The sequence below is a fragment of the Tympanuchus pallidicinctus genome, unplaced genomic scaffold (assembly GCF_026119805.1).
Source record: "Tympanuchus pallidicinctus isolate F22 unplaced genomic scaffold, pur_lepc_1.0 scaffold28, whole genome shotgun sequence".
NCBI classification, from domain to species: Eukaryota; Metazoa; Chordata; class Aves; order Galliformes; family Phasianidae; genus Tympanuchus; species Tympanuchus pallidicinctus.
Genome location: NW_026294745.1, coordinates 2,761,575 through 2,786,124, shown reverse-complemented (window position 1 = coordinate 2,786,124; position 24,550 = coordinate 2,761,575). Strand labels below are relative to the sequence as shown.

General features: G+C 51.1%; 1 protein-coding gene across 16 annotated transcripts in view; it reads left to right on the top strand.

Annotated features, from left to right (window-relative positions):
- The window catches only part of NCOR2 (nuclear receptor corepressor 2), a 163,947-nt gene that overhangs the window by 24,121 nt on the left and 115,276 nt on the right, over window positions 1-24,550 (top strand). For 11 of the 16 annotated variants that reach the window (XM_052691171.1, XM_052691170.1, XM_052691168.1 and 8 more), the window contains exon 2: window positions 21,880-22,091. In XM_052691171.1, coding sequence (XP_052547131.1) covers window positions 21,987-22,091 — 105 coding nt within the window. In that variant the 5' untranslated portion in view covers window positions 21,880-21,986. Of the gene's footprint in view, window positions 1-10,762; window positions 10,780-21,879; window positions 22,092-24,550 lie in introns of those variants that run through there. The other 5 variants (XM_052691181.1, XM_052691179.1, XM_052691178.1 and 2 more) reach the window with 1 other exon arrangement.

Sequence of the window (24,550 nt, the reverse complement as noted above, 5' to 3'; positions counted from 1 at the left end):
ATGCTGCTCAGCTCTGAAGCTCAATGTAGGAAAGAAAGAACGAGAAGTAACAAACATTGGATTTACTTGGGAGTAATGTGAGTTTGCTTTTTATCGTAAGCTGCCCACAGTACTTTTCACCCAGTGTGACCTCCACGGCATCTCCCACTGTCTCTGCACATAGAGCTCACAGATGGGCATCTGCCCCTCAATCCTGTTCTCATCTCATCCATCCCTGTGCACCTCAGTGCTGTGCTGGCTGTCCCCTTGTCCTCTGCACCCCTGTGTGTGTGTGTGTGCATTCACTGCTCCCTCAGTGTGTTCTGGCACCACAGGAAAGGTAAAAATGGCTCTAAAACTTAAAGGATTCCTGATGTGGTCATTCTTTAGACACTGCTGGTGGGGGAGAAATGCGTAACCCCCAGAGGTGTTTATATTATGGCACAGACTCATGCTGTGTATGGATAAACACATCCCAGATAAAGTTGCTTGTTTTTGTAGGTTTGTTTCCTCTCCCTTTTAAACTGTAATTTGAAATCCAAACCCTGGGGAGCATGCAGCTGTATACCTGTTAGCTTCATTCCCTGCTGCAGTGTCAGCTTAGTGGCTGGGGCTTCACATGTGTCAGTGTGAGTGATTAGGTGCAAGCAGCCTCCTCTTCCTGCTGGAGGAGGTTGGAAGAGACCCCTGGGAACTGTTTGCTGAAGGAAATGGGAATTGCCAAGATCCTCTCCTTCCTATGGAGTCTCTGATCTCTTCACCTTTTGGCGACTGGAATAATCCTGGCGTTGCCATGCAGCCCCTTTCCTGGCCGGGTGGCCAAGGCCGGTCTTTCTGGTGGTTCTGTGTTGGTGTTGAATGGTTGTCAGCCCCTGTGGCAGTGCCTGCAGTCCTGTTTACCAGGAAACCTCCAAATAAAGGGCACTGCCTGCAGCTCTGTGTGTTTCTGCTGACATGGGAGATCAGTGCACACGGGTGGGGAATGGTCTGTTCGTAGGGCTGCTCCTCTCAGTTCTGAGCTTCAGGCCATCCGGCTCTTTGTTCTTGGTTTTGGAGGGTGCTCACAGTGCTTGCAGCAGTTTGATTTAAAGAAGACTGAATAAAAAAAACTCTGAGCAGAGGATTACCTAATTTCAAGCTAGTGTCTATAGCATTTCACGCTTTCCCCTGTCCGTCATGCCTCTTTTTATACGCATGAATTTGCTGAGACAGACCTTGCTGTGAAGCCTGAGGGATCTGACTACCTACTGCAGGCTATTCTGGGGCTCTGCTGGAGGTGCGTGCCTCCTCTCTGCCGTGGTGCTGTTTCCCTTCTGGTCAGGAAGGAACTGAAGCTTCTGACTTCGGTTCTCCTCTAAGGCTGCTGGAGTGGGCTGGATCACCACTGACCTGCCTGGTGAGTGATAAATCTATTTGGCTTTTTTGTCCCCCCCCTCCTGTAGAACAACAAAGACATAAAACCTACGACCCGAGAAGTGGTAAATGGCTCCGTCCATGGCTCAGTCCCAGGGGAGGTGAGCGTGCGGATGGGGCTCAGCTTCTCAACTGCGCTTCCCACCGAGGTGGGCCTGGAGCGGTGAGCTGAGGTTGTAGGAACATAAATTGAATGAGCAGTCCGGTTAAATAAGTAATGAAGTTAGCAGGGTGCCTAATTAAATTAAATTCAAAATTATGTATGGATGATGCATTTCTAATAATTGCTGTAGGTTTGTCATTGAGGTACTCCACGCTGCCCTCTTGGAAGAAGTTCCCCCTTTCAAAGATAAACACACGTCCGTACCCCAGGGGGATGTATCTTATGCTTCAGTTTGGTTTGGCTCTTTCCTCGTTCCCTTGTGAATATATAGCAGTGTTGTTCTGCGTTACTGAGTTGTGTGGAGGGGTTTGTGTGGTTTCGGCCTCTGCTGCTTAAAGGTGCTTTTCCCTTTCTGTAAAGGGTTTGTGCTCTCCCAGACCAGCCCTGGGACGGTCAGGATTCAGGCAGCTTCTTTAGAGACAAGCTGGTGCTTCTCTGGGTCTCTGTGCCACACTGATGTCTCACAGATAGTGCCTGTCCTTCCAACCCCTCTTCCCAAGACACACTTCTGGGTTCTAAGGCACCTGGGAGAGTACATGGCAGCCCTGCTGATGGCGGGGGTCAGGCGTGGGGATGTGACTGGGCAGGATGACTTAACCCATTACTTGAAAGTAATCTCTGCTTTCATGTTACCAAGCTTCTTTCAAGCAGCAGCACTGAGAGGGTGCGTGTCAGTCTGTCTCGGTGCAAGCATTAAGCTGAGGCGGAAGGACTATTTTGAAGCGAAAGAAAGCCGCTGAAATTAAAGACACTTGAGAAGACACAGCCATCACAGCTGCCAAAGGAAATTCTCCCCTTGCCAAGCAGCACATTAACAGCAGGCTCTCCTGCTATCCTGGGCACAGCCGTGCGGTCAGGCTCTCAGTGCGTCGCAGAGATGGGCTGTCAAGGCCAGAGCTGTCTGTGGCTCGCAATTACTGACCTTTGAGGTAATGTGTCCTTAATAGAAGGATGTGAGTACATGGGGAGAGAGGGAATTACCATAGTCAGAGCCATCTTTTCACCTCTTTGGAAGAGGACAATTCTGTTAAAGCACCTGTGCTCTGGCTGACCTGGTTCTACTCCTCTGGCAGATGGAGGTGAGAGTAGACGTGCAGGAGCAGAGGGAATCCAAATAGCTGCAGAGCTTTGCTGTTGGCTTCTTAACAATTTTTCTCCTGCTCTGCTGTTAATTTTGCAACAGGACTTGTGTATAAAATCTGAGACATGGTCTTCAGCTTTCGTCCAAGCTTGTCTGGACCTGAGGATCCCCATCTGACAGAACACGTTGGGGAAGGGGGGCTGTTGGGGTGATTCAACATGTTGGTTGCAGAGAGGCGTCTGGGACTGCAGCTCCAGCGATGAATAATGAGAGAGCTCGTCATGTTTGGGCAGTCTGACTCTGATCATCTCCCTGGGGAAAGGGGCCTCCAGATGATGAGCACGAGGCTCTTACACATGGTTGATTTTCTCCAGGAAAAGCAATGCTGTGTAGCGAGTTGCTCTGTGCCTCTTTATCAGAGGATCTGAAGGCCCTTTGCAAACCTTTAATTAGTCTTTGATTTGCCTTGGCACCTCGGTGTCTGCTGCGCTGTGATGCGGGGGGCAAGGCTGGTGAGCCTGGTTACCCCGCAGCTCTGGAGCGGGGATGTGGCAGCAGGAGGTCGTGGCCGGAGCTGGAGGAGGTCAGAAAGGCAGAAGGTGACTGACAGCACTGAGGGGCTTGCGTGGGTGCAGTGACCGGAGCGAGCTCTGCACATTTCATGCACAGTTGCTTTAAAGGGATGCTGATCGCTTTCAGCATGACCTGCTAATTATTAGAGCAGATGAAAGACTTTTTTTTTTTCCCCCTGTAAATCCTCCTCCTACTGCATGTTCCCTTCTCCCTCCTCCTTTCCTAAGCCTTTATCTAAGTTAATCAACACAATACAAACAGCCTAAAAAGCAGTATTGTTGTAACAGCTATTAATGGGGAAGCAGACAGCAGGCATCTGGAGCCTCTCAGGATGGACTTGCCTGGTATAATACGTTATTTTTAACAGCTGAAGAGAGCTGTAGAGTCAGAACAGAAAAGATTTAACCTTTCTTTTGATATGTATCCTATGATGTAGATTTTTAAGACCAAAGCATGGATATTTTGTAGCAATGAATCTTTCTAAATGTCTGATACCCCCCCGTACAGATAAATATGTCTTTTGCTGGTGAGTGTTCACATACTCAGAGTTTAGGGCTGGTCCTGCAAGGAGAGTCTTTCCATCCCACATAAACTTCTAATGTCAGTACAGCAGCCCTAAGCAGCAGCAGGCAGAACTTGGGAACTTAACGTTGATTTGGTGCCATCGCAGTCTGTGGCTGCATCACGTTGGAGGCATCAATTTCCATTCTCCCATACTTCAGGACTTTCATTCTGTAGGGTCATGGGATGGCTTTTCCAGTGTCTTTTGCTCGGTTTAAATTGATTACTGAAGAGTTGTGCTGATGTGATAATGCGGATCAGCTCAGGTAGAGGCTGAAGTCGTCTCACACGTTTTAGCTGTGGTGGTGCCTCGGAAGGAAGCTGAGCAAATGGACACCATGTTTAGATACCGTGTCCTGAATTGCTTTCATTTGGTTCTTGTTTTGTAAGGCATTGGCTGGGTTTTCTGTCCTCTCAGAAATCAGCAGCTTCTTATGAAATATGGAGCTGTTTAAAAACAGACAGCAGCTGCTCCATCCTTGCGTCAGCGAGGGCTCGGCAGAAGGAAGGGGAATGGTAGACGCTTGTTTAGCTGTGATATTCCTCCCTTCATTGCCGTTGTCATATTGTGTTAACAGAAGGTCTGATCAAATGTACACCGGGAAAGTAAGACTTAATGTTTCTTTGTTCTCCTGAAGCGGTGCTGGGAGGGAAGGGGGGGACGTTTGAATGAGACTTTTATTTATGTGGTTCAGAGAGCTTGGTGTTGCCTGTGTCGGTAGATGTGTTTTTGTGCTCTTTTTTCTTAGGCTATTCACAGCATTTTTAGCTGGGAAAAGACTTTATTTGTTGTTTGTGGAAAACCTCTGCTGTGCGATACAAAAACCTCTTGGGGGGTAAATATTTAGTGGGGTATGCTCTGTTGGTACGGACTTCCTTACTTGTTTTAAATTCTTCTTTAAAATCTCAGTCAGATTATTTAATAAAAAGAAAAATGAGGAACGCGGTTGCACAAGGACTGGAAGGAACCCAAGTAGTTTGCTTGCTGTTACAATTGCGACATGACTGAAAACATTTGGTAAAGAAAAATTAATTGCCTGATGTATTTGTGGTTTCCTGTTGAATCTCAGTTTCTAGAGGAGGCTGAAGAACCTGTGGATGTCTCCTCAGATTACTAGATAGCAGTGCACCTTGTGTGCGTGACGAAGGACCTTCAGCAAAGCGTGCTGGATCGCAGTGGGTTGGTGTATATGGGCTCCTCCATCCTGCACGTGGCTGATTTCTCCTTGTAGAGGATGAGCAGAGGTAATGAAACTTAGCCTGGTCCAGTTCCACTTCCCTGAATAGAGTCTGAACGTAGCTGCTGGCTTGAGGGCCATCCTGCTTGGACTTCAGTGTGAGGGCCGCGGTTTCTGAGCAGCTCCTCGTGCCCGCATCATTCTGTTAGCCACCTGCTGAGGACTTTCTTTCAATCAAACGTCACCTGAAGAAGGGCGATCATGGTTAACCACTGGTTGTGCCTTCTCATGGACTTCAAAGCAGTGGGCAGGGCTGTTTTTTATGGAAGGAGAGGGCTGAGCAGTCTGTCAGCAGAGAAGGGATCCGGTGCTTGGCCCGGCTGCAGCACGCTGTGCTGGGCCCACCGGGTCATGCAGGAGATGCTGGTGTCCAGCCTGGCACGTGGCTCCAGGTTGTGAGCTCTTTGAGGCTCCTCTTCCCTCCACAGGGCCTTCCTGTGGGAAGAGGTATCGCTCGTATGGCTTCTGTGTGGAAATTGTTCATCTCATTAAACACCAGGGTTGGTTCTCTAAAGCATAGTCAGGGCTGTGGGGGGAGTGTGGTTAACCGTGCAGGCTGGAGACGGGCATAAGCTCATAAAGGAAAAATGTATGTAGGAGTTTATGGCTGCGTATGAGCGCATTAAAGCTTTAATTGGAGATCATTTACTGAGATCAAACTGAGCCTCCATGCAGCTACACAGCTTTCAGGGAGCTGGAAGCAGCTTATGTAAGAGATGTGAGCCCCACATCTGCGGGCACGGGGTGCTTGGGAACATGCACAGTTGCTTAATGTCTGCTCCTTGTTGTCCTGGAAAACTGGAGTGGGTTTTTTTTTTGTGTCAGTTCCAATAATGAGAAACGTATTTACACACTCGTCCAATCGTCTGGCTTTCTGCAAGTTTCCCATCCAGTTTTCAGCGTGTTTGCTCTTGGGACATTGGGAGTTAGATTTTCATCTTGACTCAACAGTGGAAACTGGCTTCATTTATCGCTTCCCAGTTTAGCTCCTGTATTAAAATTATAGCAAGGCTGGGGTTTATTTTTGTCTTGTGTACATTCACCTCCTCTGTATCCTGGTGTCTATTATTAGAGTCCTGCTCTGTTGCTAAATGGGTTGGCCGAGCTCCTGGGGACAAAATATGGAAGCATATGACTGGTCTGCACTACCCCTCAGCCGTCCTGCGTTTGGAGTATTCGCAGTGACCGGATTGAGCCTGCCTTTGTCACAGCTTTCTTATTGTAAACACTGAAGATGAAGAGGGCAGAGTGAGCAGAGGAGAATGGCCCATGGGTGTGTGAGTGGAAGGAGGCAGAGGTAACCAGAGGTAACAGAAAGTAGTGGTGCGCTTGGAAGGCACCCGAATGGCATGGCCGTGGACAGCCCTGTCCTTGCTTTGATGTTGTCTTTGTTGTTGGTGGGATATTTCCATTTCAGACTGCAAATAAGGCCTCTGAAAGAGGCTGTGGGCTACAGGCTCACCATTTCCTGAATTAAGAAATCAGTTGGAATGTTTCTATGGATTTCAGCCTTGTTTCAAAACCCTTGTGACGACCACATCTGCTGGCTGGCAGCCAGGCCTGTGTCCTCCAATCTGTACCAAGCCTTATGGCTTGCACAAGAGCCATGTTCGTACTTCCTCTGATGTCACTTGCCTCCCGTTTCCACATTCGGCCTGAGCCTGGTGGGGGTGGTTGGTTTGTTTTGGGGTTTGTTTTTTTTCTGGGATTTGATGTATTTTGTAACTGGCTGTTGACCATACAACTGTGTTCTTGCTTTGCTTGCAGTAACTATTAGGTCATGCTTGGTTTAAGTGGCCTCCTGCATCTTCTGCTGCTGTGTCCCAGCTCTTAGGAAGTACGTAAGGGTCTGTAGTGGTGTGCCATTCAGGGGTGTAGTTCTTGGTGCCTTTTCAATGTTTTTTTTTTTAAATAGCTTGGGCAGTGCCTTTGGCAAGGGCACAACCCAGAGCTTGCTGAAACAATTGAGAGGAGTTAGTGTTGTAGCACAGCTCTGGATCATGTCCTTAGTTCTGTTTTTCTTTCCTTCTAATTCATTGCTCTAAAAAGGCATGATGAAATGCTTCCCCTGCTCCCCTCTGCTTTTTCCTTCTCCTTTTAAGCTATCTCACCAATGTGGATTTTCTCCCTCTGTGGCCCTTTGCCATTGTGCCAGCTCTGGGTGTGTGTACACTCAGTTCTGCTCCGCTGACATGGACTCATTAAGTGCACATTTTTCTGTAGAGTCTCTTGATCCATCAAGAGGAAGGCTGCCTGGGATTGCCAGCTCTCACATAGATGCTTGGATGAATTGTCTTTCCATCTCCTCTCCTCTTTGTGTTCCCCATCCAGTGTCTTTCAGTTCATACGTACGTGCCACGTGCTTCCTTGTTTTGCACGTGCAGGCAGTGCTTCCTGACGTCAGGATGGGTTCCTGGAGACGCATCTTGGCCCATGCCGAGCTTTCTCCCTGCTAGCAGGGGCAGGTCTGCCAGGCTGGGTGTGCTCTGAAGGCTTTGGCTCATGGAGTGAAGGCTGGCTAACTCTTCCCCACAGCCGTGGCCATGTCTTTGGACTGGTTGCCAAAGGGTTTGCTTCTGTGCCATAGAATGACTTGGCAGGTGGGGAGAGGAGATCGACCAGAGCTGCTTCCACTAACTGTCAAGCTTTTGTATTTGTTTTTGTGATTATTTTCTTTTAATAATTTTATGAACTTTAGAGCGTGCATGACTGAACAGTTTAATTAGCTGTGGGAACTGTTTGAAATAACTTCCTGGGGCTTTCTGCAATCCTCGCTGCCTTTCCATGTTTTCAGCACAGCAGTTGCCATGGGCATCCTCTGCTTCCGAAACTGCACTCTGGTTTGTTAAGCTTTGGGTCTTCTCTTCTTCCTTCTGCTGCCCCAAGGTGTCTCTGGGGTGTGGAACTGCTGACAGGAGGAATAACAGCAGTGCCATTAAAGCTGTTTGGGCTTCATGGAAAAGTGAAGCTTGGCAGGGCCTGCCAGCACATGTTAGAAGCTGCTGACAGGTAATGTGCTGGAGACCAGCATTGGAGTCCTGCTCCTGGTGCGGGGATGGGGACTCCAGTTGACTTTGCAAGGGTTGGCTGGTTCTTCTCCAGGTCCTCGTGCTGGGACTCCTTGCTGTGGCCCAGTGTCTCTTCCAGAGCCTGGGTGCTGGGATTGCATGTGGTCCTGGCCCAAAGGGACCTGGAGAAACAGCGAGCTACCTTGCTTTGACGGTGCTAACCGTAGCAAGGTTCTGCCTTGTGGTTCCATAGTGCTGTTAGCAATGACCAGAATTGGCTTCCTGATACATTTTTCTTGTGCTTGTGGTGATTTTCTGTGGTCAGAGCTGCTTGTTTCTTGTTTTCTCCCTAGGCATGAATAGATTGTATCTGGAGCTGGCCTCTGTGTTATGGGGCCTGCTTTGTCCTGATGCATCCAACCTGCAGTTGGGTGCATCCTGGTCTTGCAGGTCTAGAAACTGTACACGATGAGCATTTTCAATTAGTTTTATATTGTTATGGGTCATGAATATTATGGCAGTTCCTTTGGAGGAAAAAAACGTATCCTTTGAAAGGTGCTGTTGGTCGTTTTCCTTAAATCCTTAGATTTAGGGTTTGAGAGGAAGAAATCATTAAATGATGTCTTAAAGCTGAATAAAGAAGTCAGTACTGAATGTTTTAATGTCTTACAGATGCAGTGGGCTTGCAGGATTTTATTTTAAATTTAACAATGGGAGTTGGAGTGGCTCCAGCTGTAAAGAATAGCCTCTTTAATTAGGGTCTGAGCGGAGCGGCGTGCGCTGGGCTGCCATTTTGAAGTTGAAGCAGGGTTTGCAGTTGTTGTTCCCCATTTTGGATCACACATCTGAGTGCCTGGGATCGATGCGGGGATGCTCCCTGCCCAGAGCAGCAGGGCTGGGCTGTGGGAGGGCAGCAAGGTTTATCCTGAGTTATTCCTTGTTAGCTCTGAGCTCACTTCTATCCCTTTCCTGCGGCCCGTTGCAGCTGCAGGCGCGTGTGTGGGATACGTCAGAGCCAGGAGGAAACATCGCCTTTGTTTTTCAGCTTCAGCTCAGCCCAGCACACAGCACAGCACCGTTTCCCCACGTGTGGCTTCCCTGGCACGGCGGCAGCTCTCCGTGCATCCCGTTATTGGAGCAGTGACCGCTGCTCCTGGCCCTGGGGGTTTGTTGTGAGAACCGACTTCTGTGGGGGTTTGCCACATCCTGATCTGTGCTGAGCTGGAAGAGGACTGCTTGACTTTTTGGTTTTTTTTTTACTCCTTGAGATAGTTTCTGTGCAAACTGCTTTTCTTTGGCATAGGGAAATGCAGCTTTGTAGCAAGGAGTGAGCCTGCCAGACTCAGGTACTGAGGAACCTTTGTGGTCTGCATTAGCGTGGTGCCGTATTTGTCCCTGTCAAATAATCAATGCAACCAAAGCTCTGAGCAATATTATCACCTTGGCGCATTAAAAAAAAGAAAAAGATAATTGTGCTCTCCAGTTGAACAAGATTTAGAAAGCTGTGTTGCTTTTTGTTTGCCTTCTGGTCTCTGGATGCTGACGGCTCCCGAAGGCCATGCACTCAGCCTTCCCCATGTGAACACTGCAGGCTTGTTGGGCCTGCCTGTGCCACTGCCACCACCCCCAGCACTCCTGGGGCTTCTATGGCCATGCTGGGAGCACTGCAGCACCGTTCTGAGCGCTCCCAAGTGAGCTCGCTGTATTTTTGTGGTGGCTTTGGCTCTGCTATTTTTTAATTTTCTCTTTAATTTCTATTGTTTTCCTCACTTATTTGCTAACTTGCAAAATTCAGCACAGGATCACAGGATCTCCCAGCCCTGGGGTGAGCATTACAGGGAGGTGCAGCGAGCAGCTTCTGCTCAGGTGGGTCTGTGCTGTCCTCACAGCGGCTGCGGTCTGGGGCTGTTTTTGCAGGCAGACATTGCCGTGCCTCTGCCATAAGGCACAGGGAGGTTCTGCAGCACTTCCCACAGCTCCAGGAAGGTGGAGGAGCTCCTTGGGACGTGGGAAGCGCCGTGCTTCCCTGCAGCCCGCGAGCCTCAGCCCCGCTCCCATGAGACAGCACGGCACGCACCACTGTTGTTTTGCTGTCTGGCTGCTCTCTCTCCAAACTCGCCGGATGCCTCGTGCGCAGCTCGCGCAGCAGCAGGAACGTACCTGCTGAGCTGCAGGAGCAGACGCAGCCCTCGCTCAGCCCGCGGCGCTGACTGCAGATGCTGTGCTGCAGTCCCTCCTGGCTGGGATTTCGGCGCGTGGTGAGAAGTCAACAAACCCATTAAATCGGAAACGTTGCCGATGTGTGAAAGCAGCGCCGTGGCCGGGGGGAAGCGGCCCCTTCGCACCGCCCGCATCCGCGCCGTGGGGAGGAGATGGTTAACGTGGGGCCGTCGGGCCGGGTTGGCCAGGAGATAGCTAATATTTTAGAGGGTTTCAGAGCAAAGCTATAAAAAGGCCTCGCAGTATTTCAGCTCCCCCATTGTCTGCTGGAAGCCAGCCAGCGTCACCATGGCTACGAGGAATTATTACTGGCTGCCAGAGCTGGAGGAAAAGCTCATACTTTTGGCTTCAAAACAGGAGGGGTGGACTTATGTAATCCACTGTGTTTATAGGCTGAGACTGGCAGGAGCATTGAGAAATAATTACAGGCTTTCCATTTCATTTCCAGCTCGATTCTAAGGCTGTGTGGCCTCTCTTATTTATTTATTTTGCAGCCGCGACGCTGGCCGCGCAGGATGCGGGAGGGCTGCGGGATGCTGCCGGGTGAGTGCCCCGCACCGCTCTCCTTTCGGAGGCGTTCTGTCTGCGGCGGGCCGAAATAGGAAATAGGCCACGGCAGAAAGAAGTTCCTTTGAGAAACTGGGACTTGGCCCCACGACACCGGAGCGCTGCTGGGGCTGGAGGCCGGGAGCAGCCTCTTGCTGGAGGGGATGAGCTGTGTGTCCCCGTGCCGTGCTGCTTCCTGTGCAGATCCTGTCCGTCACTGGTGGACAGCATGTGGTTTTTTGGGAAGGTGGTGGGAGAGGGGGAAAGTTTTCATGTGCTTTCTTTTCTTGCTTTCTCTCCTCTCAACCTACTGGTCTCACGCATTGCCATGCTGGCTGGAGACAGATTTGTCAGCGCAATCAGAGCAGTTTTGCTGATGTTCGGTGCTCCGGAGAGGTGAATTGCAAAGTTAGCCTGTAATTAATGTGGGTTTGTTCGTCCCTGGAACAGTCAGCAGACGACGCTGTAATTTGGGTTTGCCTGAAAAGCAGCGCACGGTGTGTTTTGACTTCGGTCAGGCCAGTGGGAGTTTGCAGCTGCTGTTTTTGTGCTGGCTGTTGCATAAAGGCAGTGATTGCTGGCAAACTGCTCGCAGAACTCTCCCTGTGGGTGGGGGCAATGGGGAGGTGCTCCTGGTGCTGGAGTCTCCTGCCCTGTCCTGTGGGGATTGCGGGGCCGTGCTGGAGAGCTGCGGCTTGGTGTGGGGTGGTGGGGAGGTGTGGGCTGAGCTGTTCCTCGTGTCCTTCCACTCATGTCTCCTTCAGAATCACATTCCAACCGTGTCTTGTTAAATCCCACTGGCGCTGGGTGTAAAACTAGGAAGCCTGTTTGTGGAGGGCTATGGAAAAGAATGCTTTGATGCGCCACAAACTTGCTGTAGCAGTTAAAAAGCGTATCAAAGCTGTAGATTGCTGTGATTCTGGCATCTTCCTTCACTGCATGGGGGACCTGCTGCAGAGTTGCACTCTCAGCCCGTGCCTGCAGGGCTGACATTGCTATCGGAGTGCAGTGTGACAGTGGGACACCTCTGTGCAGCAACATACAGTGCTGTGCTGTTTCGGTGCAATCCCGGCCCGTGCTCCCGTGCTTGGCCCCAGCTTGAAACGCACAGAAGATGTAGGGCTGGTGTAGGTGAGGGTTTATCTGATGCATTCTACAGAGATAAATGGTGCTTCACGTGTTTCCTGTGGCTGCTGTGCATGTTCAGGACAGGCAGAAGCTCCGGAGTGTGGGGCAGCGCCGCGGGGCAATGAATGCCCCTTTCAGGAGCAGGCACAGCTCATGTTGGTGGGGATGCACGGTGCTGGACCAAATTATTCAATAACCTTAATACTATTTAACTCCTACTGCAGATACTATTGGACTCGATTTGAGTTAATTTGTTACTGCAAGGTTTTTGTGTGTTTTTTGTTTTTTTTTTTTTCTTCCTCCGGGCTTCGTGCCAGGATGAACTGCATGTTCTGTTCTTAACAGTTATGAGTAATGTATGCGTGAATCTGTAACATCAGTAATACGAGGATATAAAATGTGTGAGTGTGCAGAATTCATGTGTCCCATGTCTGCACACATGCTCCGTGTGTGTTCGGCATGGCGGAGCATCGCACGCCCGGGCAGAGCTGTTGGACCGCCTGGAGCTGCGCTCGGCACGGCGCTGGCTGCGGGTTGTGGCTGCAGGGTGCAGCGCTCCGGGTGCTGCCTGGTCCAATGGGATTTCTTTATTGCATCTTTGTTATCCTGGTGAAATGAGCTTTCTCTGGTTAATTATTATTATTATTATTTTCTTAATTTGAAAAAATGAGAAGGTGGCACGTCGCCAGCTCCCCCTCCTTCCTCTTCCCAGCCCCGATGAGGTCATTGCCTCTTAAAGTTTGTGCCGTGCATTGTGAGCCATGGCAGGAGGGGCGAGAAGGCGGCCGGCGTCCCTGCGCCGTGCCAGGAGCCCTGGGGCACAGCTGGGCTGTAAGCAGCACCTGAGTGAGGGGCTCCGTGGGCTGGGGACCGCTTGGGGTGCAGCTGCGAGGAGGGGGAGCAGGGAGGAGCAGTGTGCGGGGCTGAGCACGGCCGGAGGTGGCTGGCACAGTTCTGGCACTGCTGGGCTGAACTCGCTCTTGTGTCCATGTACTTTTCTTTGGGAATTTCCTCAGTGCTGTTTCTGAAGCAGGCTGCTCAGCAGGGTGTGAGAGTTCATGACCTCACCGAGGATCTCTCTGGGACCTTTGTGTCCCCGACCGAGCGGCTGCAGGGAAAAATTGTTTATTTTCTTGAGCACGGTGCAGAGCTGCTTGCAAATTCCTGAGCTGTTGTTTTCTTCCCCACTGCCCTGAGTTCTTGGCTTGGTGGTATGAGTGCTGCAACCCATGGGGACTCCCTGGCTGCAGGTTTGGGGACCTGCTGCTCGGTGCTGGGCTGTGTGTGGAGCTGCTGTGTGGAGTAGGGACATGGATAATTCAGCATAGGTATGAAAGCACAGTTTTGTATATGCTGTATGAATGGCTCTTCTCTCAGAGCATATTTACTGTCTCACTTAGGCTGGTTTGTAATACAGTGCACAGCGCGAGGATCCTGGGTGCACCTCTGGCTCCTACTGTCCTGCTGCTGCTCTTGGCAGTACAGTGGGCTGCATCAGTTCTGTGTGATCCCACTGGCTCTGCTGCTGCCCAGAAATCAAAGCTTTGCTGTGTCAGAAAGAGGAACAGCAGATGATGGGAGGTGTGCAGGTAATTGAAAGAGTGAGAAGTAGAGCTGCTTTGGGAAGGCCTGGAAGGAAGGCCTGGGAGATGCTTTCGTTAGCTGACACTGGGAAATAAAGCTGCTTTTGAAAGGCAAACAGTAGGTAGCTGCCCTGAACATGACTGGGGCTGGAGCTGAGTGGTCTTTAGGTCCCTTCCAGCCCAAGCCATTCTGTGACTACAGCAGGGGCGCAGGTTGCGGGTGGCAGCTGTGGGCTCCATATACTGGCAGTGTGTAGCAGAGGTGCAGTGCTGCTCATCCACAGCAGAGTGCTGGTGGGAGGTAGCACAGGGGTCCAGCACACTACTGTGCTTCTAGGCAGGGAAAACATGTTCCATCACAGCTGCTCTGGAAGCCATATCAGCATCCCACTAATGGCAACCGCTGCTGCACCCCAGCACCATCCCTGTGCAGTTGCTCTTTGTCTCTGTGCTGCTGCTTTGCAGCCTGGTTGATTTTTTTTCCTGTCCACACAACACAGTCGCTCCTTGTTAGCCCGCCGTGCTCTTTCCTCTTTCAAGGAAGGGAAGGAGCAGGAGAACCAGATCTGATAATTCCAGCGAGTGGAACTGTTCCCTTGAGCCCTTTAAGAAGAAATAAAAGGCTCTCCTTCTCTCCGCTTCTCTTTGAGCACGAGCACTTTACCCTCTTGGATTCCCTGCAGGCTCCTCACACTGCTAAAATTGAAACATCAAGATGTCTGAGGCAGCAGGAATTACCATCAGTGTTTTGACACCTGGAGGTACAATTTCTATTAGCTTTTATATGAAAACAACACCGGTTTTGCCAACGGAGTTCCCGTTAAATAATGCACGAAGACCCTGCTTCTGACAGTGGATATTTTTCTTTTGCCTTCTCAGTCTCTTGGGTAATGGCTTAATTTTTGTGACCGCTCAGGAAAAATACACACAGGCTCACAGAGAGCAGTAGGGTTGTGGGCACACACGTGCTGAACTCCCAGGCACAGTCAATTATCCCGTTTGCTAATTAACGTGGAGAAAGGAGGGAAGCAATTAAAGGTTGGTTGGTTGGATTATCGGTTTTGGCGTGGAAGCAGAACGCCCTCTTCCTGGTACCTGATGGTCATAAGGCTGCACTCTGTGTGGTGCGGGGCGGAGGTGAGCGCTGGGTCACCGGGAGCAGAACATGGGTGACTTTTCCTGGCCTTGATGGTGCTCAGCATCAAACATGTGCTCAGTGCCGGCTCCTGGGGGAAGCGGCGGGGAACAGAAGGGCGCAGCGTGTGGGTGTGACTGTCAGAACTGAGAATCAAAGCGCGGTTTGGACATTTCTAACCTAATAAGCGGTGCTGCGTGTGTGCGCCTGCTTATTTTCCTTTTCACCGTGAGATGCTTTGACAGAGGAGTAAAGTCCCATTTTGACGTTTCTGTCATTTTAACCAGAGAGAGATTACAGTAAATTGGATGAAGTGAAAATCTTCTTCAGATGTTTGTGGTTTGGGCTGATTTATGGATAGATGTCATTTGAACGTCATTCTGCATTTTTTAAGCATCTGCTTGATGGCTGCTGTACTGCTGCAAAGAGCAGCGGGGTGCCTGTGGGGCTTCTCCCCATCCAGTCTCCAGTGATGTCACTGACGAAGCAGTCGGCCGCTGTCTGCTGGGGCCATCAGGATGCGATGCAGTCTGTGTGCATGGGAAACCAGGAGTCCTGCATCTCTGAACTGTGTTATTTGCATGTACTGCTCTTGATTTCCAGCAAGATTTCCAGTTTTGGGAAACACTTCTGATCCAACCGCAAACCCACGAGGTTGGAGTCCAGGCATGGAGGCTTGTGGATTTCGGCTGTGGTCTCTGGAAGGTTATTTGCAAGTTCCATGTTGGTTTAAAGCTTTGTACCTGTACTGTGAGCTCATAGGGTCGTGTTCTGCCAGCTTAACTCTGTGGGCCACTCCTGCTGGATGCCGGTAGAGAACAGGAGCGCAAAAATCCCTTCTCTTCTCATAAGGTGCCGGATGCCTTATGCTATGGCCGTGTCAGTTCTGAAGGTGCAGCCAGGAGCCCGAGCACAGCCTGTCCCAGCTCCCTGCTGGGCCTCACCCAGCACCCGGTGGCACCCAGTCTGCCCTCACACCTCCTGTTGCCACTCTGCTGGGTCTGTTTGCTTTTTGCACCTGTGATCCCCACACCATAACTGATGGGGAGGAGCGCACGGGCATGTGTTGCCCTCACATTGAAGAGATTCTGATTTCTGTGATTGTACTGGGAATTTGAAGTCCGGTTCTTAAAAACCTTCTGCATTAATTTCCATGATACGATTATTTGCAGAAGATCGCACTACTGTGGGAAGATAAATTTGTAATCCTGCTTAGCAGCTGATCTTATCCCCCCCGGAGTGGCTGCGGTTGCATAAGGCACAGTGACCTGAACTCCACTTCTTAGGGCTGCGGATGGGAGATGCTGTTCCCTTCTCCCCATGGGGCCGCACGGTGCAATCCCTGCTGCCCTGCAGCTCCCCCAGGCCTGGGGGCTGCCCGCGGCCCCAGCTGCTCCCACAGATGGGCTCTTTTCCTCTCTGCCGTGGGTGAATCGGAGCTGTCTGTGATGGATCCTCACTGCGACAGGCTCTAAGTGGGAACTCTCGGGGGAAATTAGCCTGCAGCTTTTGGCTTTATTAAATATTCTCCAGCGCCGTCCCAAAGGACTGCTTCTTAGTGCTTGTCGGTGTTTCATTTGTATTTTGAACATCACCTGCAGGAAATGTGACCGTGAATAGCCTGTACTGACGTGAAAGTCTGCATATGAGTGGTGGACAGCTGGCAGACAGCACGCCGTGTTCTGCAGGGCTGAGTGCTGGGGTGTCCTGCAGCAGAGGAAGGACCCGGCCGGAGGTGCTGCAGGTGACTGAGAAGCTGGTAGCTGCCTTAGAGCTGCAGCCCACAACAACTGATGGAGCCTTTTATTAGAACACCCATCTAATGATTGGTTGAGCACATATAAACTATTTGTAACTTTTAAATTGTGACCGGACGTATGGTAGCTCATAAAACAGACCAAGGGTCTGAAATGGCTTTTAGGTTGATGGAAACTGTATTTTCTACCGTTGTCTGTGTATTAGAAGCATTTTTTCCACGAGCTGTTCAGCTTTCCATCTGCCTGAGCTGCACGGAGCTGGCCGTGGGGATGAGCTGTGTAATGGGATATCTGAGCTGGAGGAAGAACCCGCTCCGGCTCAAGCAGTCCTGATTTGAAAGCACATTCGGCCAAAGCTGTGCAGATCTGCACAAGGAGAAATTAAAATTACTCTGTCTGATGGATGCTGAGGTTGGGAGCTGCTGCCGAGGGATGCTCAAGTGGGCAAAGAGCAAAAGCTGCCAAGTGCAGCTGGTGGCTGCCCCTGGGGCTGCCTGTGCTCCTGGGATGCACTCGGGCTGCAGGAGGCAGGGTGGGTTTGCTTGTTTGATGTGATGAAGGAAGCGAAGGTTGATTTGCCATTTCTGACTGCTTGAGTATTATTTTCTTGACTTTTTGCCTGCAGAGCATGTAAGCCCGGCCTCAGAGTGAAGTCATGGGAGATGCTGATTAATTGTGAGGGGGGGGGGAAGCAGCAAATTCCCCGTTGGGTAAGAGTTTACCAGTGGAGCTGTGACCTTGTTAAAACATGTTAACTCAATAAAAGCCTGAGTGTTTAAAGACAAGTGACTTCTTCCTACCTCGAGGGGCATAATTAAGCCATTCCACACCCCTGAAAGCAGAGCTGTGGGAGGATGGAGGAGCTCCCATCCTGCACAGTAAGTCACAGCTTCCCATGAGGTCAGGTCAGCTCTGTGTGCAGCACCCATGGAGCTGGGCTTTTTTTTGCTAGCAATAATTGTTAATAACAAAGAGATCTCAGTTTAGTGATCATGAAACAGGGTGGGCTGATAGAACGTGCCCTGTGAGGTAGTGGAGCCCCTGTCCCTGGAGGTGTTTAAGGAAAGGGTAGGTGTGCAGCTGAGGGACGTGGCTCAGCAGCGTGGTGGGGATGGGTTGATGATGCTGATCCACACTGCCTGCCCCGCGAGCTGCTGCGTGTTGGTGCAAATGTTGAAAGTGTTCTGGTGCCTCTGCAGAGGCTTTGACCTTCTGTTCAGAAGCTGTTAATTAGCCAGAACAGGGAAGCAGAACGTGCCCAATTAATGGCTCCCACCTCAGCCCTGGCTCTGCCATGAACTTAATGAGCTGCTCCTTTCTCTGGGCCGTGGCAGCCGGAACTTGGTTTTGAGGGAGGAATGAAAGCAGCAGATGTGTGCAGGAGCAAACGGTCATTCCAGCCTCACCAACGTGAGGATTGACTCATGGCCCTGTAATCACCTCAGGATGTTAGGAGCGCCCCGTGCAGGGTTCAGAACTGGCCTGAGCTGTTGGGTTGGCACGAGGATGATGTGGGATGTGCTGGGTGAGGGTTGGTCTGGGAGCCCCTGTGGCTCTGCCATTTACTGATTCATGGCACAGCCGCGTGGCATCGTCGTACAGTTCTGAGTACCTTGGTTTACAGGTCATTTAATTTATTTGCAGGCTTTGTTTCAGTTCCCCAGGGTAATTTTGCTCCTTTGCACATCTTCCTATGGCAGCATTAAATAGTGCAGTTTGTCACAACAGTTCAGCTTTTATGCTGGCAGCCAGAGCTCTTCAAAGATGCTCGTGTGAAGTCGAGACTCCTGAATCATTAGAGGATCATGAAAGAAAAAGAATAATTTAGAACACGGAGATGTTTTGTCATCTTTGAAATTGGGAACGTGTGAAAGGAGAAAATGTTTAGCAGCGCGATCCGCCTCAAAGAACTTATCTTAGGGAATCCAGAAAATGAATTTCCCCTCTTTATGCAGGATGTAAATAATCAAAAGTGTCACTCCTGAGCCGAGTAATTTGTTCAACAAAAGGATGTGGAGGAGATGACTGAACGCTCACGGCGCGCCCCAGACATCAGAGGACCCATCTTGGCAGCGGTAGAAGCAAAGTGTTTGAAACCCAAATGAGCAGTGTGTGCTGTGCCATAAATGCAGAAGGTTTGCAGGTGCTCCGCGCTCCCCCCGTGCCGCAGCCTGGGCTCTGTGTGTTGTTACAGCACGGCTGTTAATGTGCTGTTTAGTGTGCTTGGGAGCATGGCTGAAGTAGTCATCGTTATCGCACGATGGTGAGGAACTGCCTCTTTTTTTTGTCCCCTCTTGATTTTAAGTTGTGTGTGTCTGTGAAGCTGCAACCTGCAGCATGGACCTGCTGTGCTGTGAGCACTTGTTGCTGGGGGCAGCAGAGCTGTGTCCATCCTGCTGTGCTGCTGTGCTGTGTTACCCTACGCTTCCCTCCTTGCTGGCCGCTCAGCCTTCACTACTGCCTTTCTCCCTCTCCTCCTCCAGCCCCATTTCCCATTCAGCTCCCAGTGCCCCAGTGGTTGCGTTTGTTTGGTTTGCTCTTTTTTTTGTTTTAGTTTCCTCTTCGGGCATTTCCATTCGTCTTTGTGGATCATCTTCAACAAAGGCCTCACGTGGTCTGTTTGTCTTCTATTTCCAGCCTACGCTTAAAAATAACTCCTTTGTTTCATGAATGGTCTGTGCCTGGATCCAGATCCCTCTTTCTCTGGGGGTTTCTTTCTCCTCGCTGTCGGCTGTCAGGACCTTTCCTGGGAAAATCCCATCAGGGCAGCTTGCCCAGCCCTGCCCTGCAGAGCCGTGAGCCCTGTGTATCAGCTCCACTTGTGAAAACTGGCAGAGGGCAGCTCAGGGCAGAGCGGAACGCCATCCCAGGCCCAAAATAGCTTGGAAAGATTGGGAACACAAGTCCTGAATCCTGCTTTATGGCTCTTGGTGCCAGCAGGGGCAGAATGGAGTCCCCTGGTGCTGGGGTTGGTGCTGGGGCTGCCGTTCCCACTGCGGCTCCCAGCAAGGAAGACCTGTTGTGTTGTGCCCACAGCTGCAAAGACAGGAGAGAGGTGGTTTGCTGTGAGCAGCCCGACCTGCAGCAACTGCAGGAAGGATCCGGGAGCAGGGCAGTGCTGGGCCCTTGCGCTCCCTGAGCAGCCAGCCCTGCGTGTGTGCTTCTGCAAAGGCAGCGCATCCCGTGCAGGTAAAGGCTTTGAGCCCAGGGCTGGAGTGACCTCTCATCCACACCGTGCAGCTCAGGATGTGCCTGATCTTTCCTGTTGACCCTGTGCTGCTATTTTAATTTAGAGCCTCTGTACCCTGCTGCGATTGAATGCTACTGTGGATTTCTGGGCTGCAGACGCCGACGTTGTTTGCTTTGTTATTCTGAATAGAGCCTTAAATATATGGCAGGCGGCCGGCTCGCCTATTGAAAGGACTTAACAGATACAGTACATACAAATATTTGTGTCCAATGTCAGCTGTCGTCCAAGAAAATTTCATGCACGTGTGGGTGAGACAAACCCATTATCATTGCGGGCTGGTGTGTTTCTTAGGAACGTCCTTCAAATCGTTTTCATTACATCTTAATGATTTTCTGCTTCTGCCCATTCTTTAAAGAACTCGTGGGTCAGCTTCTGAGTGCTGTGCCCATGCCTGGGCTGGGGATGCTTGTGTGGTGCAGCCTTGTGATGGGGCTTTGTGCCATCATGTTGTGGGCTGCGTTTTAACGTCTTCTGCAGGCCATCCGTGATCCATAGACCACAAGTTGAGTAACATTAATTTGGGTTAAGAAATAGAATATTCTGTTAAGCTTATTTCAGCGTGTCTTTTTTTTTTTTTTTTAATGTTTTAAATTCACGAAGTCTGCTCTGACTGGGACCCTTACAGCTTCTGTAAGGATGGGTAAGTGGGTACTTTCTGTGAGCTGGCAGTGCCTTGCCCTCACCTTCAGGCAGGGGAATCGAGGCAGTCCTTGACCCTTGTTACACTGTGTGTAAGCCAAGGATCAGGGCCAGGAATCCTGCCTTGCTTTGGAGCGGGTTCTTGGGATGTTCCTGGGCAGGGAAAGGCACAGAGGTGTTGGGTATGGATCTGGGAATCTCCTTGCTGGATGGAAGCAGAAATGAGCTTGGAAACCCCCCCCTCAGTTTCCGCAGCTCTTCGTTGCCATCCTGGGGCAGGCTTGCCAGCAACCTCTTGGTTTCTCCTGTTTCTAATTAGATTGTAAATCTCATACCTAGCACTGTAATGGCTAATGCAGGTCTGTGGATAAAACATTCCCTGATCAAGACTCCAACCAGGGGGGAGAAATACTTTTCCGGTGAGACAATGTCTGTTCCTCATCAAAATCAGTTGAGAAAAGTAGTAACCAACCAGTCCAGATTTAAAGAGCCTGGCTGTGCTATTTCTGTTTTATTTCCTATTAATCTGTTCCTATTGTTTGCATTCCTCTCCTTCAAACAATCAGTTAACAATGCGTCCCCAGCGCAGCAGCGCTCCTGGAGCGGCCGCATGCCAAGGTCCTGGTGTGCCCCGTGCCCACAGACACCAGCGTGCCCAGGGGATGAGCGCAGTGGCACCAGCAGGGCTGTGCTGGGCTGGGCTCCTTCAGTGGCAGCATTGAGATACCTCTGCATTTCTGCCCTCTGTAGCCTTGATGGATGTATTGATGTATTTTCAAGCTTGGCCCCTCTGTCAGTGATCTCCTTTGCTGCGTGTCGCCGCCGGAGCCGTTGCTGTGTTTTGTGGTTTGGTTTCTGGCTGTGTGGACGTGGGTGAACCAGCAAGGTGCCTGCCCGGCACAGATAGTGAGCGCTCCATCAGTGTGGGCTGATTGTGGTCTTGCAGGGAAAGAAACTCTTCCTCTTTTTTTCCTCTTCTCACCCATTGTTGGTTTTTGCACATGCCAACTGCTGCTTCGGTTGAACTGTGCTGGCTTGGGCTCGCTGCTCTCCCTGTGGAGCAGAGCTGGGCAGCTTGCAGCCCCGTTGGCTCCCTGCAGCTCCCTCTGGGCCAAGGGGAGTTCTCCCACTAGTTTCCCAACCGTGCTGCAGCTGCAGAAGGAATTGCAACACACGATAAGCCTCTGTGTGTGTGGGCGACCAGTTTGTGAAAATGCCCTCTGGGCCGTGGTGTCGTCTGTGGCACTGGCTCTCATCAGAAGGGCCGATTCAGTATTGATGTGGCACTGGAGCTGTGTGACACACTTCAGTCCTGAGCTGTGGGCAGCGCGGTGCCCGGCTCCTGCTGACAGAGGCTCCTGCCTCGTGTGGGTGCAGGAATTGCTGGGGTTGGAAGGAGGGCACCGTGTTATGGGCGCGTGGAGGTGCGAGCAGCACGGGGTGCTGGAGGAGGAACCTCGGGATGCAGTGTAGGGGGAGCGTGCAGGAAGCAGGGCTGGTGGAGAACCGTGAGAGCGGTCAGGTTTTGGGGATCGCGTAAGCCTCAGTGTTGGCTGTCTTGTGGTCGACTGAGTTTTAACCTACCGCTTTCCTCTTTGCTTGCAGTTGTTGCGCGACGAGGAAAGCACGCTCATGATGAAGAGGAGCTCTTGGCTCTCCTAATCTTCTGTTGGTGATTTGGAAGCAGCCACCGCCACGTCTGCTCTTTCGACATGTCTGGATCTACTCAGCCCGTGGCACAGACCTGGCGTGCCACCGAGCCGCGCTACCCCCCGCACGCCATGTCCTACCCGGTGCAGATCGCCCGGCCGCACGCGGTAAGACAGGAGCTGCCTCCCCGTGCCGCCCTTGGTGCTGGGCAGCAGTTCCTCTGTGCTGGTCTCAGATGTGGCAGTTAAACAGAAATGCCCGTGATGTGGGATTTCACCTTTCTTTTCCCCTGTGTCTTCTGCTTAGTGCTTTCAGCTCTTCCCTTTGTACCCCTTACTGCGGTGCTGTCCTTGCGCACCGGCTCACCACCTGTGAGTGCTGAGGACTATTGGTCCTCTGGAGAGCTCAGCTGGTTTGGTGGAGAGAGGGGAATGTGGTTCAGCCCCACTGGGAACCAGAGCACAGCGTGGTGATGTCCTCAAGGCAGGGGTGAACCTGCTGCTGCTTTGGGTCAGGAGAACAGCCCTGCTCTGTGTGTCTGGTGGTAGTACTGTGAGGCAAGGAGGAACTCTGCTGATTTTCTTAACATTTTGCCTTTTCTCATGCTTTTCCCTTCCCTCCTTTTTGATGTGTAGTCTTGTCTCCTGTAGGACTAAGCCATGCATTGAGATGAGGGCTGGCTGTGTTTTGCTGAATGCACTGGGTTAACTCACCCAGATCCAGCCTCTCCCTGCGCCCTGTCACTCACATCCCTGCTTTCTCATCTTGGATGTTTGACTGCTTTAGGTTTAAGCTCTTAACAGAAAAAAACCTCTCCTTAGTGGAACAGCTTTAGTCAGCTCAGGCTGCTTAAATGAATCTTATTAGGTGCTGGAGTGTGGTGTGCCCTCTCCTCGGTGAGCTGCAGCACGGTGACCGCAGCCGGTACGGTGCATGTAATAGGAGTTAGCGAGGTGACCTTGTCTCAGGGTTACTTTGCTGATGGTGAAGGCTATTGAACTGTGAAACTCCTGCCGTGATGAATTTAGGGTTTGACTTGAAAGCCTGGAAATGCAAGAAATGTCAACGAAGAGGTGAAATTTTCCTGTCTGCCCTCTTTGTTGGGCTTCAGCAGAGCGGCATGTAGAGCAGAGCTGGAGTTTGGAATGGCTTTGAAATAGGAACATACAGAGGGTGCAGGACGAGCTTTTGGCTGAGTTAACTGGCTCGTCTAGATTGCTTGGGGTCTGCCTGCTTCAGCACAAAGAGGCTTTTCATGCAGGCTATGAGACAGGCTGACCTGGTTTGATCTAGAGGAGTTTTGCTTCCACTGGTATGAGCGTGTTTATTTGGGCGGTGGGTGGAATGAGAACGTTTGTCTCAACAAGAAAATCCCTGTTCTGTTTTTATCAGAAATTTGAGCAGGAGGATGTGACCAGGTGAGCAAGGTCTGCTGTTGTTGTAAAGCCGTGACTGAAAAACAACTCGCTAAACCTCAAAGCTCAGGTTGGAGGGGGATTTTAGAAGAGGGCAGGTGGCTTCTGGTTTTGGGATTGAATCCTCATCCCTTGCCAACCCACAGCTCTCCCTTAGTGTCACGTCAGCAGATTGACCCGAATGGGGCAATTGTTTGCAAGGGAGGCTGAGCTCTGGGTTTCTGCAACCTGTCCTGCTCTCTGGCTGGAGTGAATGCTGTTTTTATTCTATGCTATTAATGTTGGAAGAAGTTGCTGGCTTTTGCTTCTAGCAGCTATTTTTACTGCCATGTGTAATCTTCCGAAGTTACGCGATACCCTGTAGGTGTCTGGGTGCAGGAAAGCTTGAGGCTTTCAGCTGGAAGGCCAAGCAGATCCTCTTGCCTCTGGGTGGAAGCGTGCCAGCCCCACGCACCCTGAGCACACCTTGCTGGGAGCTGGCTGTGCTGTGGCTTTGAGGATGGGGCTGCTCTCTGGTGGGGTTACTTGGGAGAGCTCCGTTGCTTGGAAGCTGCTGTGCTGCTTTACCATTGAAGTCAGTGGTATTTGCTTGCATGTCTTGGCCAGGTCGGTTTTGTCATGGGGTGTGTTTGCACAGTGGGAGCTTGTTTGGAAGAAAGTAAGAAAGGCCAAAACCAACCCAGCGCTGGCGTGCCTCGCATCTCATTAGGTCTCAGTGCTGGGTTGCTGCATTCCACGACATCCTTTCATGCGAGCTGGGAACTTGTTGGCCCTGGGTTCCTTCCCCAGCCGCGGAAGCGGCCCGGTCACCTCCTGGGCACGTGGGGCTGAGCACAGCGGGGCTGCGAATGCCATGAGAACAGAAATAAATAATTGCAGTCCAGCTGTGACGGGCGCACCCAGGGAAACGTGGTGCAGCAGAAGACTGAGCTCCGAAATGAGCCGTGACATTATTTTAGGCTTGGAGACGCTTTATGAAAAGTGATTTAAAGGATTTCAGCTGTTGGATTTCACAGATGAGGCAAGCGGGATTGGGCGTTGTGAAGGGGCATTAGGCAGGGGAAGCAGGCTGGGTGTTTTTCTGCTCGCTGCTCACCAAACCTGAGGGAATATCCAACAAAATGGATGAAAAAAGAGGCGTTTCAAACAAACTCACAGAAATGCACTTGTTGTGTATGGGTACCGGCGCCCAGCAGCCAGAGCCAGGAGCT